Raw genomic sequence first — 20,320 nt, forward strand, 5'->3', positions numbered from 1 at the left:
TGGTGATAAATGTGTATAATTAGACTGAGTAAGGGCCAGAAGTCTTCCTATCGATTTCTTGGCTCATTTAGGGAATTAAGGGGTCTGCAAATTCCTAAACACAGCAGACAGGACTGGGGGATTTAATGCAAAAGGTGCCATCTTTCAGGGAGCAAAATTCGCTTTCCTGCATGTGCTTACAGTTATTTGTAGAAATTCTTGTGAGTGAGATACGATCACAGGCTGCCAGACCAGCTGCAGTATGTGATCTAATTTAATATTTTTAAGGAATTTTATATATGAATAAATGATATCTGAAGGAGAAAACCCAACATGCTTTTTCCTATTTGTCATGGTTAAATGTTTTCTTTGTCTTGCACCACTCGGCCCTATTTATTGTTCCCGCCACCTCTGAAAGGGGGAGTGTATGATCTGAGAACTCCGTTCACCTTGAGATGTCTCCCCTGGCACTGGTGTGTTTGTCGACCACGGGGGGGTCTTTAACCTACATAGGTAGCTACATTAGCGGGGCTAAAAGCATGCCACAAACCCTACTGGAAAACAGCCAAGTCAGCAGCGGGACGTGAGCAATGAGCTGGATGTTCGGACATAAGGGGGGGTGGATAGCTTCCCTCAGGCTTTTTCCAAGCTTGTTCTAAATGAAAATAGCCACAATACACTATCCTGCTTCTGTGTTCCAGGCACACATCCTGTGATGACCAGAAGGAGGATAATGAATTAGATTTTATGAATGTGAATGGTGTGCTGGATTTTTTTATTTTTCGCATCAGAAACATTCCAATGACAAAACCACATTGAAAATGACATTGATAGATTTTTTTTTGTATTGTTTGCTTTATTGCACATTTAAGTTCATTTTACTGGGCTGTGCTTAGCTTTGTTGCTAACCAATTATAAAAGTGGTAATTTCCTTCATACGCAGCATGATTTGGGCAGCTTTGGCTCAGGAGGTAGAGCGGGTTGTCCACTGATCACAGGGTTGACGGTTCGATCCCCACCTCCTCTTGTCCACATGTCGAAGTGTCCTTGGGACAGACACTGAATGCCAAATTGCTCCTAATGGTTGGCCAGCACCCTGCGTGGTAGCTCGCTTTCTCAGTTCCAAAAAAAGCCAAACAAGAATCAACCTTTCCCACTTTGTTATGACTCAGGAGGGTGAAAGCTGCATAGTGCGGATGATTTAAAGGAATGGAGTGGAGAGTCAGGGGTCGATTCTAATTTGGCCTCGTACTGCAGCTGATTGCGATAACGGTGCTGTTGAGTTGCATTATGCTGCTGTCGTCTGGCTGATACCTGATTGCAGCTTATCACGGGCATTTACATCACTGATTACCTTCTGCCTGCTGCAGCTGAACTCAGATCAGCTGTCGTTGTCCAGACTGTAAGACAATAAAACTGACAAAAGACCATATGGAATTCTTGATAAGGACAATTATGTGGAAGCATAAAAATGAAATATATAAGGATGAGAATGAAAATACAAATAATTTATAAAATAAAACAGAACAATGGTAAAGATAGATGGATTTAAAAATAGCAGACCGTATTTTTGGTTTAAAAATTATGTGGATAATCTAGCTAATCTGGTGGTTTGTTTACAACCTGTCTGACTTCTTTTTAGCCGTGTTCCAAAATCTCAACAATTACTCTAAATCTCAGAACTACTAAAACAACATCTAAATTGTAATAATCTGTAGTTGTCCTTTAACTACACCTCCAATCTGTTGAGTTGAACATAAAAAAGGAAACTGAGTACAAATTGATTATGCTGTTGCTAATGTCCTGAGAGAGTGTAGATCCTCTTCTCTGTCAATAGCTTCATCATCACCCCTTCCCTCCTGTCTTTCCTTCTCCCTTGGGGTCGGAAGAAAGGTTGGAAGTCGCTGTGTGTGTGTATTGGGGAAGGGGAGATCACAGATCACAGATTATCACAGGATAACTGAGTTTCCCTTGGCAGCAGGCCCCGGAAGTGTCACCGCTCATAGACCTCCACTCTAAGCACGTCAAAGTGCTTCCCTGTCCCTGCACATACTTTGCTCCTGCTAAAGATGAACCTGTCACCTGGAGGTTTTTCCAAGCAGAGATGGACTCCATACTCAATATGAATGTAGAACAGCAGAATCTGTATCTTTGCCTTTTCTCTAAGTGGTTTTCCTGAGCGCCATTTATTTTAAGAAATAATACAATTAAATTAAAATTTAAAAAAAAGTCAGTTGGTACTGAATTATTTGAGGATCACCAAAGTACAATGGTCCAGTATCATTGAGACTTACTGATCAAAGCACCTTCACTTAATAGATTGAATCATTGATCACAGGCCATACGGGTCACCTCTCTCTCAGCAGTGCTTTCTCTTAGATTAGATGTGATGAAGAGGGACATTTCTGAAACGACGAGGTGTCGTCATTATTATGTATTATGTAGGAGTCAGGACTGACATGACTGCAGTGCAAGGGCATGGGAGGTCATATTCTCTGTGTGTGTATGTGTGTGCACGCATGTGTGTGTGTTGATGTTACATGTATGTGTCTCAAAGTTTGCACTTTCACTGCAAAGAATATTTAAACTAATAATTCATTTAGTCTCAGAAATGAATTATCAGTGAAAAAGTGAAAAAGAAATTGGTATATGTCTCAAATAAGTTCTTAAAATGGACTTAAATCTGTTTTGGGTAGGTTTTGCATGGGCAATGGAAGAAAGGAAGAATAGTAAAGAAGGTAAAAACACAAATACTTTATCTTTTTGTTGTGAAGAGGGAGGCAAATACTGAGGCAGAAAGAGAAAAGGGCAAAAAAAGGGAGAAAAATAAAACAAAGGAGTTCAAATAGAGGAGAGGAAAAAGTGAAAAAGAAGAGAATATAAGGACAAGTGGGAGAGAAATGGAAGGCAGATGAATCTACGTGTTAGTGAATGATGAGGTATGTGATGGGACCTAATCTGCTGTCTGCTCAGTACAGTGCACACTCTGTGCTCTGAATGTGAATGGGATGCTGGTGCAGAAATCTAAACTCTGCACCTCCTTCTGTCTCTTGTTTCTCTTGCAGCTTGCGTTCCAGGCTGGCCAACTGTCAATCACAACCATGACCAGTCACTCTCCATCGGAGGCCTGTATGACATCACCGCAAGCCTGCAAACTCTGGCGGTGAGCTTTACTTTTACTTTTGCTTTACGTATGCTAATTGTCTAGCAACATCCTGCATCATCTCCTGCAGTGATTCCTTGCCCAAGGACATTTTAAAGGAAAGGTTTGATATTTTGGGAAGTACATTGCTGTAGTAGTAGCCAATTATTACTCCCTGAATTGAAATTACTTTACAGAACCCATCTCCAGTGACACAAAATACTGAATATACACATATACAAACATGCCATCCTCCAACAGGTGATTGTATGAGATTAGTCAAAAATCCCTCAACATTTGTCTGTACTCTCATCAAACTGGGAACAAATTTGTTGATCACTCCTTTGAATCAGCAAGGGGCTTAATAGAAAAGATTACCTGTATGTATAAAACATTCATGATAATATTTGTTGTGAAAAGCATTAACTCAAATTAGATTTACTCAGATTTTGTTTGCAAGTGATGAAAATTTTACATAACCTTGCTCTGGGCAAATGAAAACACAGAAGATGTGAGTGTACAGGTGAGGCTTTAGACCTGGAGAAAGGTTCATTATAAGTTCTCGCCGAAACTAAATCACAACATTAAGGGACAGGATTTGATCCATGAATATGATAGTGAATATTTAAAACAGTGCATATATTTGGATAGAAGGTAAAATAGCTAACATTTGATAATTTGATAGGCAGTGTTACTAGAAAACTTTTGGTGCAATAGAGGATAAATCTTAGCTAACATTGCAAAGTGCCTGTTTTTGTGCACTTGGTGAAAAATGATAGATTCTGATCCTGCTGTAGATGACAGGGGAAAGTCATCGAGGGAAGTTTTTTTTGGCAGCCTGCACTTTTTCACGGGGTTTCCAGTCAAATGGATAGGCATTGTGACAGGCCAGTCAATAGAAGTCAGCAGTGATTATGCAAGTTGCTTATGCCTAATGAGAAAGGTCAGCACATTGCCAAGAGAGTGGGACACAAGCCCAGCCTCACAGTGAGATGTACAGTACACACTGCTGTAGAATACCGTGCAGTACAAAAACATATTCCTCATTCCTCTGCGCTGCGGAAGTGAAATGTCATCTTTAAAGAAAAATATTACTGATGAAAATGGACATGACTGAATATTTTGTCAACAAAATACCTTCCCAGCCTATATATTTTTTTATTTTACTACAAACTCATATAAAATGCTACCTGTTTCATATCTCTGTAACAAAAACTAATGCTGTACATGTGTTGCACCCCTTGAAAAGTAAAGCAGGGAACCAGTTCAATGTAAAAGGATCAGGTCCACAGGACATATATGTTAACATAAAGGAAAAATACACTGTCTGCATTGCATTTCTGGGCCCATTTGCTTTTTGGTGGCACATTTTTCTAATTCCTGTAGACAAGTAGCCAAGAATAGATGTGTGATGTTACATAGATTTTTCTAGGTATAGCAGCCAGATCAAAAACATCAAGAATATATGTCAGCATTTGGTGTTAGGCCATCAGCCAGCGAGGCATTCTTTCTATAGAGCTGCCATTTTGCATCAACATCATACTGACATCATACATCGACCACTGTAGTAAAGGAAGATATCTCTCTTTTTCCTCCAACCCCAGTAGACCAAAATGCAATGCAGCCATAAGACATTATGTGCTTTCTATAAAGGATTGTTGATAATTATGTAGTTGGTTAGTTAGTTATGTATTCTCACCTTTGATTGAAAGCAACAAGTTCAAACTCATTTTTTTTAGGATACTGAAAGGCATTCTGGTAAATGGGAATAGGAATTGCTTATTCCATGTGTGGTAGACATTCTAAATGCAAGGTATACTTTCCTAGCTAATCCTGTACCGTATCCCATGACCTTCTTCCTCAAATGGAATTTGCTCAGGTGTGATCATTAGACCTCATTACAGGACTTTGGTCATATCACAACAGGTGGTTGTGTATTTTGGGGGGGATTATAACTCCTGTTTCTGTTCAAAGATGCCGTAGAATGCGAGAGTCTTCCTTGATCTTTCTCCGGCCACTGATGTCATGGATGGTCTGTTGTTTGCAAACAGCTGATGTCTGCTTCCGGTGCTCTCTCAGTCCCCATGGGTCCTTGTCATTTGACCAATGTAATGTTCATCACAGCCGTTGCAAGTAATGTCATATAGGACCCCAGGTGTTCTTTCCAAGGGTGTACCAGCAGAGATCTTAAGGTGTTGAATGGTTGTGGTAGGTGTTGACTCCTTGGGCCTTCAGTACTGATGCTCTACTTAGGTCACGTGATGACGCCCGAGTAAGTTCTATTCACTGAAGAAGGCTGTGGTATAAGGTCAAGGTAAGGTTCCTGGAATAGCTAAGTGAGTGGACTATTCATTCATTCATTCATTCAGTAGTTGTTGAGCATGAGCAATGCACAACATGGATTAATAAATTACATCATACGCATTTATTATAACTGAGCCACTGACGCACAATTCTATTCATATAGGAATACATATGGATAGATGACATACTGTATTTTTATGTGTACTGAATGCAGATTTCAGCACATATGATCATATGAAGAGTAGCTCTAATGGGAGCAATTATCTGTCAATGGAAAGATTAGTAATTTTTTTTATTACCAGTGTATTTCCATGTGGCCAAACAATTTGTGTTGTACCCCCCCCCACGAGGCTAAGCTAGCTTTGGAGCTTTGGTTGACACAACCAACAGCCTCTCTACACTTTATCTCCCTCGCTCATTGCCTTGATTTGTTGTGATTGCGTTGGTGTGGCGTTGGTGTGCTGGGTGGGAGGGGTTGGGGACGTGGGGGTGAGGGTGTGTGTGTGTGTGTGTGTTGGGGGTAGCAGAGAAAAGCGTTCTGCAGTGAAAATGTGCTCCCACTGAAGCGTAGAGAGACTGCAGCACAGTGAACGAGCCTGTGCACCACCTGCAGTCGTGTGTGTGTGTGTGTATGTGTGTGTATGAGAGAGAGAGAGGGAAATAATCACCCAAGACACAATGATTCAACACCCGGCTTTGCTCCTCTTCTGCCATCCTCTATCCTTTCTTTCTCTCCTCCCTCCTTCTCTCCCTTCGACCCAATTCTCCACACACACTACAATCATCTCACCCTCTGCCTGCCTCGCACCGTGACGGCTGCTGTGTGTTCGTTTGTGTGTGTACATTGCGCATGCTGGCGTGTGTGTTCACCAGTAGTCTCTGCTCAATATTCTCAAACACATTCTCCCCTCCTGCCTCTCCTTCTGTGATTTGCTGCTTTCTTTTTTGTCATTCTTCTCCTCTCCTGATGTCTCTCATCCATCCATCTTGACTCCATTCACTCTTTCAGTCCATTCTGTTGCTCCTCCACCTCTCCCAGTGATCACTACTTGATGCGCACTTTCGTTCATACGCACATTGCCGTCTTCTCTTCAGCGACACTGGCTTCAGCTCTGAAATATAAACACTGAATGAATACACTCAATCTGTCATTCTCAACAGAAACCCCTTCTGTTTTCCATCTTTCTTTCTTTCTCTTCCAACCGTTATGTTCCCAGTCATTTCTCCTTTTCTCCCCCCTCCTCACTCTTTTGCTCCCCTCCTCCCGCGCTGGCTGAGTAAGTGCTGCAGCATCAGTGCATGTGTGTATGTGTGAGAGAGCAGCACAGAGCAAGAAAGAAAGAGGGAGCGAGAGACGAGTGTGTGTAAGCGGAGTGTGTGAGCGCGAAGCACCGGGGATCCTGAGCCTGGAGGAGAGCCGTGTGATGAGAGGGGGGCTCTTCTGCCTGTGGATGTATGTGCCAGGACAGCGTTTTTTTTAAGGGGAGCGTACGTGTGCGTGAATGTGTGTGTGTGAGAGACAGTGAGTGTGGGCATGACCGTGTGCGTGTGTGTATGTGTAACAGTGTCGTCGATCAGCGACGGGCTCTTCGCATTATGCAGCCGACGGTGCTCATAACACTTTGAGGACTGACTCATCTAGACCGGGCTGTGGAAACAGAAGAGAGAAAGACAGATGGATGGAAAGACAGGAAGACAGTTTTAGTCTCTTGATGCTTTGGGTCCCTCTAGACCGTCCAAGGGTCTAGCCTGTTTGTGGGACGCCAGTAGCTTCACAGTGGCCCCCCTTGTTCCCCCACAAATTGGAATTGCAGACACATAGCCAGACAGGTAGCCAAAATTGCCAAAAAACCCTGAAAGGAAAATAAATCTCCGGTTGTCATCTGTCTTGAAAGAAGGTTTTCAATTCATTTCTGCTCCACGGACTAGAACAAGAGGGTCTCCTGTCTCTGCGGGGTCTTTTTTCGCTTGACATCGTTCTTTTTACGGGGGTTGCAGGATCCTATCCAGGAGATAAGAGGCTGGCAGACGAGACGGGACAGACGCAGGCATGGCTCGCCTCAACTGGTGCCTGGCTGCTGTCATTAGCTGGGGCAAGTTCCTCTTCGCCTGCTTCTTTCCTCTGCGGGGGGCCAAGCGAGACAAGGTAAGACTTCACGGAGGGGGGGAAGGGGATGCTGCGAATGGGAGACTGAGAAGGGATACAATGGACTTAGAGGACGCGTTCTGCACGTGCCGTCTTTCATGTCTCACTTCAACCCATGCAGACTTTCTTCTACAATAAATGCCAAAAAATATTCGCATGAAATATACGTCAGGATGGGCCTTGTTCTCAATCATACCACCCAACCATTACATGCATACAGCCAGCTATACCTACACCACCAAATGACGTAGCTGTGAAAACGAGCTCGGCGACTGGTCATGGACCATGAGCTCTGGAAGACTAGTTGGTGTCTCTCTAAGTGCTGATTCAAGGTCAGTGTTACATCTCCAAGTGGTCACCAGGCAACTGCTCCAGATAAAGATGATGGGGAACCATGGGGATCAGAATTTTGATATGCCACTAGAGCCAGGCACTTGCAGCAACCACCTGGAACAAATGATAGTTAGTCCTGAAACATAGGGTCACCTTGCCTTCACAACTGCAGAATTGTAATGCACCATTATTGGGGGTTTGCATATTCCCAAGAAAGAGCTCTTGATTTTCCCCATTCAACTCCTGCCATTGCATGTCATGCTGTATTTGCAAATTTTTTAAGAAGGGGTGTGAGTCTTTCATCGCTGCGCCATATTCCAATGGTCGTATGGCACATGTGTATGAGTAAGAAAGCCCAAACGAAGTTCATTGAATGGTATCAGCTGAATGCACACTCTGTTTCTTTGTCTGTTTCCCCAGAACCAATGTTATTAGCAACACCTGGTTCACAATCTTGGCTTTTTTGCTCTTTTTTTTAGCAGATAATCAATCATGTGTAACAACTCTGGTATGTCTAAATGGCATTTCCTCTTACACACACTTACAGGTGCACTTACACACATGCAAGGACACCAGAAACTGTGCCTGAGGTGATCCTCTGATGAATGGTGATGGGTGGGATAATTATTGGAGGGGATTTTTTCTTCCCCCCGACCTTTTTTTATAGCAGTTCTCCTAAGGCAGGAAACAGTGACCAAATCAGCTTAATGTACTGCATCCTCAGCAGTTTTTAAAAATAATCTGTCCCCTAGAGAATATTATCATAAAGTAAAGACACCTATTGGGACTTTCATGTGCCCTCATAACTTTCATTTCTATCCTCATCTTTGGCTAATTTTGTATCACAAAAAGCTTCGATCCTGAACGTAAATACCAATCAGAAGGTTTGAAACTTGAGTGTTGCAGTGCTGTAACTCTCCCTCGACTGCGAGCTGTCGGCTGTTGCGTATGAGAACCGTTTGGGCAGCGGTGGTGTTATAAAGTCTGGTGATGATGGGATTTTGCTCCTGGTGACGCCGTAGCATGCAGTGCTGCACCCACCCGTCTCTTCAAGCCCCAACACCCTCCCACCAGCACCAACACCAGCAGCAATCCCCCCGCCCCATTGCCGCAGCTCCTTATCTCTACACCCGCGCTCAATCCCACCACACTCCCCTTGTCGCACTCTCTCGGATGTGTGTGTAAATGTGTGTGGAGCTTGTTAGTGCCTTTGCAGAAACACATACTCATTATATATCTCCTCGACCCTGTACAATGAATCCCCAACCCCTTATGATCACTCATTCACAGCTTTTGCTTTGCCTGTTTTGTCAGCATTGGTCTTTTTTCTTCAATGCAGAAAGAGGATTTCCTTTTGTTTGAATTTTTCTCACTCTTATATAAAAACTATCAATATATCAATGTGGTAAATTTTTTGAATACACATTATAGAGAGGGGTGGTTCAGTCACATCTTCAACTTTTGTACCGACACTGTAAAATGGAATGGATGCTTGCCACCAGGGATGTGCCCTTGTTAAGGTATGGATATTGTACACTTAGGAATGTTCTACAATTGTACCCTTGTTCCTTATACTCGGGAAGGAACATTCATGTAGCCTCCATGATAAAATCATTATTTGATCACTGCAAAGATCTCATTTTTGTCTATATTTGAGTAATGAGAAGTTGTTTTCAGTTGTTTTAGGTATTTTCCAAAATCAAGGTTAATTTTTCTTTATACCAGTGTAGCACACTGCCTTAATATTTCCTGTTTCCAGATATAGACACTAATTTCTAGAAAATTCTTGTAAAAGCTGGTGTCTATGGGAAACACTGATATATTGTTACTGCAGTGGCAGATTTAAACTTTTTTTTTTTTAAGAAAATTGGGTTTTTAGAACTCAAATTACACAGATATTACTTTATAGAGAGTTTTTGCTCTCCTAATTTGGTACAAATATTTACCTTTCTCTCTCACTCTAGCAACAATACATTTTTACTTGGAAAAAGTGTCAAAGAAATCAAAATGCACAGCGCATGCATTTGCCAGTGCTATGTAGTAGTCAATATATGCAGTTCCTCATGTAAGCTCATCATCAAAACTTAGTAAGTTTCTTTCCTACCCTATCAAATTGGATATTTTTTATATATACGATATAGCTGTTAAAGTTCTCACCACCTGTCTCTCTCACCAATTATTGCAACCGCAGTTGTATGATGATCACCAATATATTTGTTAAGTGGCCATGGGGCTCCCCTTCAACCACTGTAACAAGTGTTTTAAAAAGTAGCTGGACGTAAGCTATAGGTGAGCTCTTTAGTGGCCCCATGTTATTTGATTGGACAAATAAATAAATGAGGATTTTGCTTCAGAACAGGATTTTAGGACACGTTTTGCAGTTTGCCTGACATCCATTCAGTCTGTTCTCTGTCGCTCCAGCTGCAGCACTAGAGCTGGTCACGTGACCGACTGGGAGGTGAAAGTGGAGAGGTAAGGCTCTGTGTCTTCCCTCCAAGGGCCGCTGTGAGGTGTTCAGTTTCCATGGCAACGTGGCTCACACAGTCCCCATATGATAGGGCTGAGTTACAACAGGAGATGGGCTCGGAATATTGTTGGTATGTGTGTGTTTGACTGTGAATGTGTGGTGGTTTTGTAAGAAAGAGATGGGGAAAGAGAGAGGGAGGTAGAAGGATGATGTGTAAAGGTTTTCTCCATGTGTGTTACTATGGTGACACTACTGTGGTACTACAGGAAGGTAACCCTCTACTCTCCTCTTCTCTCCTCTCCTAAATTCCCTCTCATCCTCATATCCTCATGTCTTCTCTTCTCTCCAATTTCTTTTCCTTTCTGTGTCTTTCCTTTTATTTCATTGAATCTTCCCTCATGTCTCCCAGAGTCCCCTCTCCTTTCATTTCCTTTCCTCTCCTCTTTTATGTTCTGTTCTTTTTCTTTTCTTTTATTTGATTTCCTCTCCTCTTGTCTCCATTCTTCTCCTCTCCTCTCCACTCCTTGTGATTCCTGTCCTTTCTTCTCCTTTCTGTTCCTTCTATTTTATTGGATTTCTTCTTGTGTCCTTTCATCTCCTCCTCTCCTTGTCTCTTTCCTCTTGTTTCCCTCTGTTTCCCTCTTGTCTCCTCCCCTCTTGTTCTCCTCTCCTCATCTTGTGTTTCCTTGTCTCCTTCCTGATCCTTATCTTTTATTTCATTGAATTTTCTCCTTTTGTCCCATCTCCTCTCTTCCCTTTCCTTTCTGTTTCTTTGCTTCTATTTCATCTAATTTCCTTGCCTTTTTGTGTCTCCTTTTCTCTTGTCTCCTCTCTTCACCCTTTGTTTCTTCTCCTCTCCTCTGTATTTTGTGTTTACTTGCCTCCCTATTCATTTAACTAATGTCCCCCTGGGCAGTAAATTCACATCAGGCAGTAGTGTAGACAGCCAAAAGAGAAGAGGGTGATGGGAAAACTGTCCGCTGAATGGCTCCTTATTCTCTCCCTCCAGATTGCCTCTGCAGCATATGCATGAAAACCTCATTCATTGCTCGTTGTATTTATCACATGCTCCCAACTTACCTTCCACACTGAGTAATGTCGGCCGGCTGTGGCGAGCGGTGTGCAGGTACCGCGCCCAGAGAATTGCAAAATTCTGCCCTGAATGGCTCACTGTATTCTGGGCCGGCATTCAGCATGATGGATGCTTTGTTATTCTAGCATTAAAGCTTTAATGTGATGGATTCTCCAGCGACAGAAGTGGAGACTGCAGAGTCAATGTGGAATACTTTTTTTCTTTTCTTCTTCTCTTGTCTTCTCTTCTTTTCTATCTTAGTTTTTGTTTAAGCAGTATATCTAGTACAACCAAAATATTTGAACATCTTGTCTGGGGTGTGTTTGTGTTGGTGGAGCCGGTGATCAAATATCACTCTCTCTGTGCATTTGTCATGTAATATATCAGAGTTTCTCCTCCTGCTAACATCATTAGTCTGGGATTTAATGGAGAGTTTTACTGTCCCATCATGGTCTAAATTCCCTTTTCCAGTACAATTCTGTGGGAAACAAAGTATATGTGTAAGTGTGTGTGTGCTTGTGCCTGCCTGCCTGCCTGTGTGTTTTCAGTGAGCTCCGGCATGTTGCATTGGGAATAAGGGAATAAGAACCTGACCTCACTGTGCAAAAATGTTGTACTGAGAAAATACACCCCTCCCAATAGCAGACCCAAAATCAATGCTTTTAGCAGGTAGTAAAGTATCACTTAAATAGCTATTCTGGCTGCGTCCAGACAGAAAAAAAAAACAACATGAGATGCATGCATGAGCTGTATATGTACATTTGTAAAAGCACTGCTTAGTGTTGCTCATCAACAGAAACTGTCTGAGGATTGATTGGAGGCCACTAGAGGCTGCTAGCAACCCAGTTTAGACCAGTTGGCTGCAGGGAAAACGTGGCCGTGATGTATCAAACACAGGCACCAAATCCATTTCGAAACCAGTTCAGGGGTTAACATGACAAACAGTAGCATTTCCCCAATGTGTCCACACATTGGGGAAATGCTCTTTGCTGACATTATGTTAATAGAGTACACATAGAGGGAGACGCATACACAAACACACACACATATTATGTGTCAGGTTAGCCTATGGATTGAGGAAACTGTTACAGTGGAAGTGATGGAGTGCAGCAGGGATCAATAGAGGGTGTTTTCTCAAAATGAATTGGCACTTAGCCCTTTATGGATCTGACTGTGGAGTGATGTAATATGCCTGCACCGCTGATATAATGTTGATTCAGTGCTGTATTTTATATAGATGTATACATGCACATAGCAATCCCTCACACATGTGCTCCGGGAATGTTTGCATACATGCATGTAAAAATATTTTGTATATGCACACACAGAGGACCTGGGAAGATGAAAAACACACACATATAGGGATATGTGACGGGATGCAGGGAGGTTTAAAAAAAAGTGTTGGTTTAAAAAGTTTCCTCAAGTGAGATATTGGTCCCCTACCTGCCTAATCAATGTGAATCACTTCAGATAACAGTTTCATTTAAATGTGTAGAATGCAAATAGTGACCTACAGTATATGCATAACAAAAATATTTTTAACAATACCATGATACAATACCATGAGAATCCTGATTTAACATGACGCTGTTATAAAGTGTCAACACAACTGATATCAGGTCAGAAAAGTCACCCATCGTAACCCAACAAACACTGCTTTTGGAGCAGAAAAACTGAACTGTTTTTAGGCAGCTTGATTGTAGCCTGCACGGATGGTTTCAGCCAACAGTCTGATCTTGCTCCACTGATGCATAGAGATTGGTATTTTATATTTTTATAATTGTATCAAAATGATTTAGAGGTTAATATAACTAAGCTAAACTGGACTGAAAAGCTAAACTGGACTGAAAAGAAATAAAATTCAATTGAATTAACTCAGCTAGTGGGTGACTTGGACACTGAAAACATTAACATATTATTACAGCGATATTAAAAGATGTTTCGAAAAATCATTACATGACACAACTTTATGGTGTTCATTATTTTTATAATGTTACTATTATACTATACTATTATAATGTTTAATACTACAGTTAAAGGAACACTTCACCAAATTATTCAGTTCACTCATCATGGAGAGGACTACTCAGCCTGAGAAAACAGTTGCACAGTGTCTTCTATGGCTCTGTAGAGAGCTTTATAAAGTCTGAGAAAGTAGTTATCTCGTCTTGGGTTTGGAGACTACAGATTTTTTTGGATTGTTACAAACTGGGCCAAGGAGTTTGACAGATGTGGGCATTTACCAGGCAAGGATGGTCTTGTGAAAAAAGCTGTTGAGTTGCATTATAGGAAATGTAGGATCCAGTGCTTACTCATTGTCAAGATATCACTGACTATCAATTTTTTCCTTTCTTTTTTTAATGTATCTCTAACTTTATGAAAGTGTAATACTAAATTGCTACAGTACCACGTTTCAGGTGAGATGTAGATAGAATAAAATAGCATGAAAGAGAAGGTGGGTAATTGGATTTTTTAGTTTCTGTTACAGGTTTTCACAAGTTATGTCAGTTTTCTCCCAAAAATATAAAGGATGTCACCGCTTTTACTGCAAGAAGAGTAATGCACATGTTCATTATTGTGTGCATATGTGCACGTTCTTTTTTTCAGTGTGTTCATGAGGTTGCATGTGCATCTGTATATTCAATAGGCTATCTGTATACCACAGTGATGAGCTATATTTTATATTCGTCCCACCAACTTCTGCAGTAAGTACCTGTTAGCTTTTCATTGTTTGCGGATTGCCTGGCCACTCGGCGACGTCACAGCAGCTGGCGAGTCCTGCAGATATTTTGAAGGAGGAGAAGAGATCTGGAAGCAGGAAGGGGTTTCCGATGAAAAATTGAAGTGACATTAGTGCAGACATGAGCGAGCATGCTTGCAGAGTAGAGGTGAAGGGAAGGAGAGGTGAGGTATGTAACGCAATGAAGCCAAGGGGGTGGAGGGTGGTCAATGAATAGAGTGTGTGTGTGTGTGTGTGTGTGTGTGTGGGAGAGAGAGAGAGAGAGAGAGAGAGAGAGAGAGAGAGAGAGAGAGAGGTAAAGAGAGAGAAGGGAAAGGAGTGGCTAACAAGGATCATTTGAGGAGAGGGGAGTTTTGGGAGGGAGAAAAATAAGGGCCGGGACTCACCTCCCCCATTTCCTCCATGGAATAAAGTTACCACACTTCAAGAGGGACAGAGAGGAGGGCAGAAGTGAGTGAGCAAACAAGAGCGAGAGAGAAGGACCAGGAGTGGAAGAGGTAGAACAAGGAAGCAAGAGAGGGAGGGAGCTCAGATGTGGGAGACTGACTAAGGCCATCAGAGAGAGGAAAACGAGAGCAGCATTCCCTTCCCCACCCTCTGTGCACCTCGCACGTCTGGCATGGATCTGTGTTGCCGAAGCCTGCGTACAACCGTCGGGAATTTCTGGGAATACCGTGGATTTCTGCCGTGAGCCTGGAGAGCCCTCAAGTGGCACTTTTTTTCAGGATGCCTTCAGTCTCTCTGTCCTTGCCCTCTGCTCTGGCAGGGAGAGCCAGGACCTGGGTTTGCCTTTCCTGCATGTTTTGGGTAAGAAATCACAGACAGGGATGTATGCAGGTCCAAGCGTTCAGCAAGAGGTCAACATCATCATGGAAAAAGGTCAAAATTTTCAGAGACAACAACAAGTGCTGTGTTTTTAATGCAGTCTAATTAAGCAGATAACAGATATTTCTCAAGGCATGAGACTAGGTAGAGGTGTACTCAAACCTACATTAGTCACATTTATGAATGACCCAATGGCTTTTTTTTCTGCTCACAGTTTTATCAAATGCTCTAAATGACCTTTCATGGTGTTGTCAAGTGGGTGGATATGTTTATGTGTGAAGTGTAAAGAGGGGAACAGTTCATACTCAATGGTTCCTTTTGAAATTGAAATAACACTGGCACGACTGTTGCCTCTGACTCTTCTATGTATTCAATGTTAATATTTGCCTGAAAGTTAAATATAATGACAGATGCAAATCTGGAGATTAGATTTCTCCACTAACATCCTTCATCCTTTGGTCAATAAAGATGATTTCTCGTCATACGTAAGAGCACAGCAAGCAAATCTACAGTAGTTGACTCCGTTCCGTGATCCGGGCAGGACTAATTTAGTTGACTGCTCTGTGGCGACTCGCATCGGCGTGTTCTTGCGTCGAGTCTTCGCGGCCTCGGCACTAGAGCTATTTCTGGTTTCTCCTGTATAATTTAATCTGCTGCTGCTCGCTTCTCCTCCTATCTGGGACTGACTGAGTGTGTCAGGAACCGGGGGCTTTCCACGCAGCATCCTGGTTAAAAAAGAAAAAGAAAGAAAAAGTCAAGCACGCCAACACACCCCTGGACATGTGTGAAGATGTGTGTGGACCTGGAAGCATGTGAACATAGACATAAGAACAAGTCTTTTTCTTGCAGAGGAACATAAATTCAGGGTTTAAACCTGCAATATCTTTTGTGTTTGAGAAACCTTTCTTCCTGTACATGTGAAATGCAAAATTCGCCTTTTAAGATGCACTTCAGCCACATAATCATATAGTAGAGTGAAAATTGTGGGCTTTTGTATGTTAACATTTTGCCACATCACACATTACCTACCTTTTAATGCTCCTAGCTGCAGTGTAACACCATCTTTATTGGAGAAGTAGGTAGATTTATTGCTTTTTTTGTTGTATAATGTATACACAGTGTGTAATAATCGCACCCAAGTGTTAAATGAGGCATCTGCCCTACTTTTTTGTATCTTGCAGTGCAGATGAGGGCCATTTAGATGCAAGGGGAAAGAGGCAGGGTGGAGGAAAAGCTCCCATGCAGTTCATATGCAAAGTAAGATATTGACTTGTCCAGATGCAAGGCCTCCAATCCAACATTATCACCCTTCAAATCAAAAACAAAAAGAGATGAGCATGGAAGAGGAAAGAGGGGGGAAGACAGTTGAGTGTTGTGAGGTGTGACATCAGCACAGAGAGGAAGAGGAGTAACAAGCAGAGGCTGAGTGACATGCAAGAAGAAAGCTCCTCAAATACATGCTATTAATAATTTATCACCCCACACACAGAGAGAGAATATTAGATTTGACATGCTGACAGAAACAGCCACAAATGCAGGCTAGTTCCTACAGCGCTGGCCAAATACTTCTGTGAGCTCATTACTGCTCTACAATATGCTAAGCAGCTCTGCTATGAATAACAACACCCGACGATATGATTTTAACATATTCACTGAAGAATTTCCTGCCTCTGTTTACCCGAGTGCAGTCAGGGTCCTCCATTAAGACCTGGGACTATGTTCATGGTATTCTGCAGTTTCATAAGTTTGACTACAGACCTCAGGTGTTTTTATCTTTCCTGTCTCTCTTTACTGTAAAACAGTGAGGCAAGCATCAAATTGCGCGAGTAACTGGTTTTGCATTTTTGTGTTGCTTTGCCTTTTTTAAATTTACAGTATTTTGAAAAGGTCACTTAGCTAGTTAAAGGCCCAGTTTGTCATTTTTGGACCATATAAATGACAGATATATTTGGGTATGATCGAGAAGCCTTTTTATATGCATTGATGATGTATGTAAATCTTTAACACCACCAGACAAACATGTTTAACCTAAATGTAACCATGTTCTTGTGTTTGTGCCAAAAAACCCCTTCATATTGCTATATATTAAAGGTGCGCTCCACTGATTTTACAACAACAGTTTACTTGTCATGTAGCACTCACATTGTGGAAACGGTTGTATAATGTCATCTTTGGCTCTGGAGGAATCTTGAGAAAAGGAAGTTTGAGAAAATATCCCCTAGTGACGTCATCGGGGCTATCTCGGCTTGGACATTTTTAAAAGAGAGCCTATATTACAAATTGAAGTTGTGGAGTTGAAAGACGTGGGCATTTACAAGGCAGGGATGGTCTAATGAAAGACGCTACCAAGTTGTTTTATTATGGGAAATGTAGGCTCTAGTGTTTTTTTAGTTTGACTTAGACTAAAAGTCAGGATATCTCGGCCTGATTAATCAATTTTGACCATTCTTTATTTTAATCTGTATTTTGCAAGTCCCCCAACTTTATGGAAGTGCAAATCTTTGAAGTACCCCTTTAAAATGACTTCAGCCTTCACAGCCACTCTACAGACACTGATTTTAATACTTTCATTAGTGACTGAGTACATTCTAAAGACAACTTTGTTTTAAGCAAGTTCTCTCAGTTTTACATGTGAGGGGTGTAATTACTGCTCAAGCAAATAAGTCCTGACAAATCACAATGAAATCTGATTTTCTCAAGCACACTAGTGAGCTGTTAAAGGTATATCATTGCTCCCAAGTATGCACCAAATCTCGGTTCACCAACTTTTTATGACCAGAATAGAGCTCAACCAACTTTTTCAGATTAATATTTATGTTAATAATAGAAATTCTTACTATACATTATGGCAGAGACAGCTATATAATCATGTGTCTATAAAACAAGTCCTTTTTTTCATATTTGTGGTTGCTTGCCTCCTGTTATCTTAGCTTTCTTGTGGTTTATATGATAGTATGTAACTGCTCACATTACATAATCATAATTATTGCACAGTATAAAGAATACTTTATAAAAACATCATGAATCTGCCATGATTTTAAGGCTGCTCAAAAACTACTTCTGTTTTATTCTGTGCTGTAAAGCAGCTGGAACACTGTAAGTCAAGATGTATGGTAGATCCATCATGTCTTCAGTTGTCTAACAGAGTCCCTTATTGACTGAACAGAATCCCCCGAGAGCTCTGAAAATCAATCATGCTTTGTTGGACCATTACTGCCTGCCACGCCTCCATGTGTGTCACCTCCATATCAACGTGTGTGTGTATGCGTGTGGCCTGGCGTGTATTAGGAATGTCATATCCCTCTGCTAATAAGAGTGTATCTGCTAACCCTGCCTGGTGATTAGCTTGCGTTGAGTGAGGGGATTCTTGAGTAATGAATCTATCTCTGCGTCTCTATGTGCGGGCTAAATTCCCTACAGCATCACATCATAGCTGCAGCATCATCTTTATCAGTTTACTTTGAAAGGACAAGGACTAGATCTTCAGGAGAAAATAACATTTGGACACAAGGTCATTCGTTTTTGAGGTTGTGACCTTCTGTGGTAAGCGCTGCTGTTTGGAAAAAAGAGAAAAAACCTTTCCGGCATGTAATAATAATGGTGAAATTTGTGGTTTTGATGATGATGGCCACGTCCAAATGACATGAAACTGCACTCAGACCTAGTTTTGGTCAACAGCCTCCGAAGGGACCTCATGTGCTGTTCAGCTGCCACACAGGCTAACTGTCCACAGCCAGAGATCCCTCCAACTCTCACCGGAGCTTTCTCCTCGTTTTCAAACCAGTGCATTTGTGCATGTTTGTGCATGTGTGCATGGCGTGTGGTACTGTATCTTTCAGAGTCAGACTGTCCTCAGAGAGTGTAGCCGTCATTCTGACTAAACAATGCTCTGCGTATCTGTGACCAGGTGATTTATATGCGATGTGACCGGATGCCTCCCTCCAGGCCCCCAGACCCAGCTTCAGCACATTTCCCCAGGGCACTGTGCACTACTCTGCCCCCGCCTCTCATACCCAAGTTTGGATCTATGCCTTCAAAGCTTAGTAGATGCTGGGTGGGATGTTGTAGACGATTCAAACATCAAAAAATGTTTATGCCTGAAGTTATAGATGGCCATTGGAAATATGGATGTAGAAGTTGTTGAAATAACTACTGTATCACAACTAACACTGCAGCAAATTAAACATATGTTCAGTTTAGGACTGCAACTAATGATTATTTTTATTATTATTATATTATAATTATTTGGTTTCCAATTATTTAAAATAGAGAAAAGAAAGCAAATCTTCACATTTGAAAAGCTGGAACCAGCAAATCTTTGGCATTTACAATATGCTTGAAAAAAAATGTTGATGACATTTCTATCTAATCAATGAATTAACTAATCCAGTGGTCCTAACCTATGTACCATGCAGGGGTCGCTAGATAAATCTGAGGGGTCATGAGATGAATAAACAAATACTGTTCTGATAGACAAAAGTTTGGTTATTTTTTAAAGATTTTCCTTTAATCATTGCTTTTCTCTTGTGAATACATAATGAATTTACCTGTTTAGGCCTCTAAAATGTTTTTAAAATAGACAATTAGAAAAGAAACTCACTTTTTGATTGAACTACACACAACTTATATGTTCACTGCCTGTAATGCTCCTCTAATGCGCAGGTTTTTTTATTGTGGTCACAAGCCAAAAAGGTTGGGAAGCACTGGACTAATTGTTCAGAACAAACAGTTTTTAATTGATGCTTTGTCAACTCTATGGTCATTTTGAGTCTTTAATTTGTAGTGTTGTTATCTTTGAAAAGCAACTAACGATTATTTTCATCGATTAATCTTAGTCTAGAGGATGTCAGAAAATAGCACAAAAAATGCCCATCACATATTGCCAGAGCCTATGGTGACGTCTTAAAATGTCTTGTTCTGTCCAACCAACAGTCCAAAACCCAAAGATATTCAGTTTACTATTATGGAATACCAGCAAATAATCACAAGAAGCTGGAACTAGGGAATTTTTGCTTTGCCATTTCATTTTATGACAATCGACTTATCGATTAATCGTTTCAGCGTCAGCTATGTTGCGTCATATTCCTGTTATTTGTTTTCCACAAGATCTTACTACATGATGTGAAAGTCAGTAGTATGAGTGAGATACTGCAACTTGAAGGAATAATAGAGACAATGCACACGAGTGTAACACATACCTGCACACATAAAGTTGTGGCATGTGTAAACACTAGGGAAGACCGAAATGTGTACAGTTTACCATTCAAAGTTACATCTCTGTTGTGTCTTACCCTGTACTTGCTCTGTGTGTT

The 20,320-nt window shown here is 41.4% G+C and overlaps 1 protein-coding gene across 12 annotated transcripts in view; it reads left to right on the forward strand.

The window, feature by feature from the left end:
- The first annotated feature begins 6,715 nt into the window (after positions 1–6,715).
- Positions 6,716–20,320, forward strand: part of tns1a (tensin 1a) — a 95,727-nt gene continuing 82,122 nt past the window's right edge. For 4 of the 12 annotated variants that reach the window (XM_044187374.1, XM_044187377.1, XM_044187375.1 and 1 more), the window contains exon 1: positions 6,718–7,571. In XM_044187374.1, the coding sequence (XP_044043309.1) occupies positions 7,476–7,571 (96 nt within the window). In that variant the 5' untranslated portion in view covers positions 6,718–7,475. Of the gene's footprint in view, positions 7,572–14,494; positions 14,991–20,320 lie in introns of those variants that run through there. The other 8 variants (XM_044187378.1, XM_044187380.1, XM_044187383.1 and 5 more) reach the window with 5 other exon arrangements.

The sequence above is a fragment of the Siniperca chuatsi genome, linkage group LG24 (assembly GCF_020085105.1).
Source record: "Siniperca chuatsi isolate FFG_IHB_CAS linkage group LG24, ASM2008510v1, whole genome shotgun sequence".
Lineage (NCBI taxonomy): Eukaryota > Metazoa > Chordata > Actinopteri > Centrarchiformes > Sinipercidae > Siniperca > Siniperca chuatsi.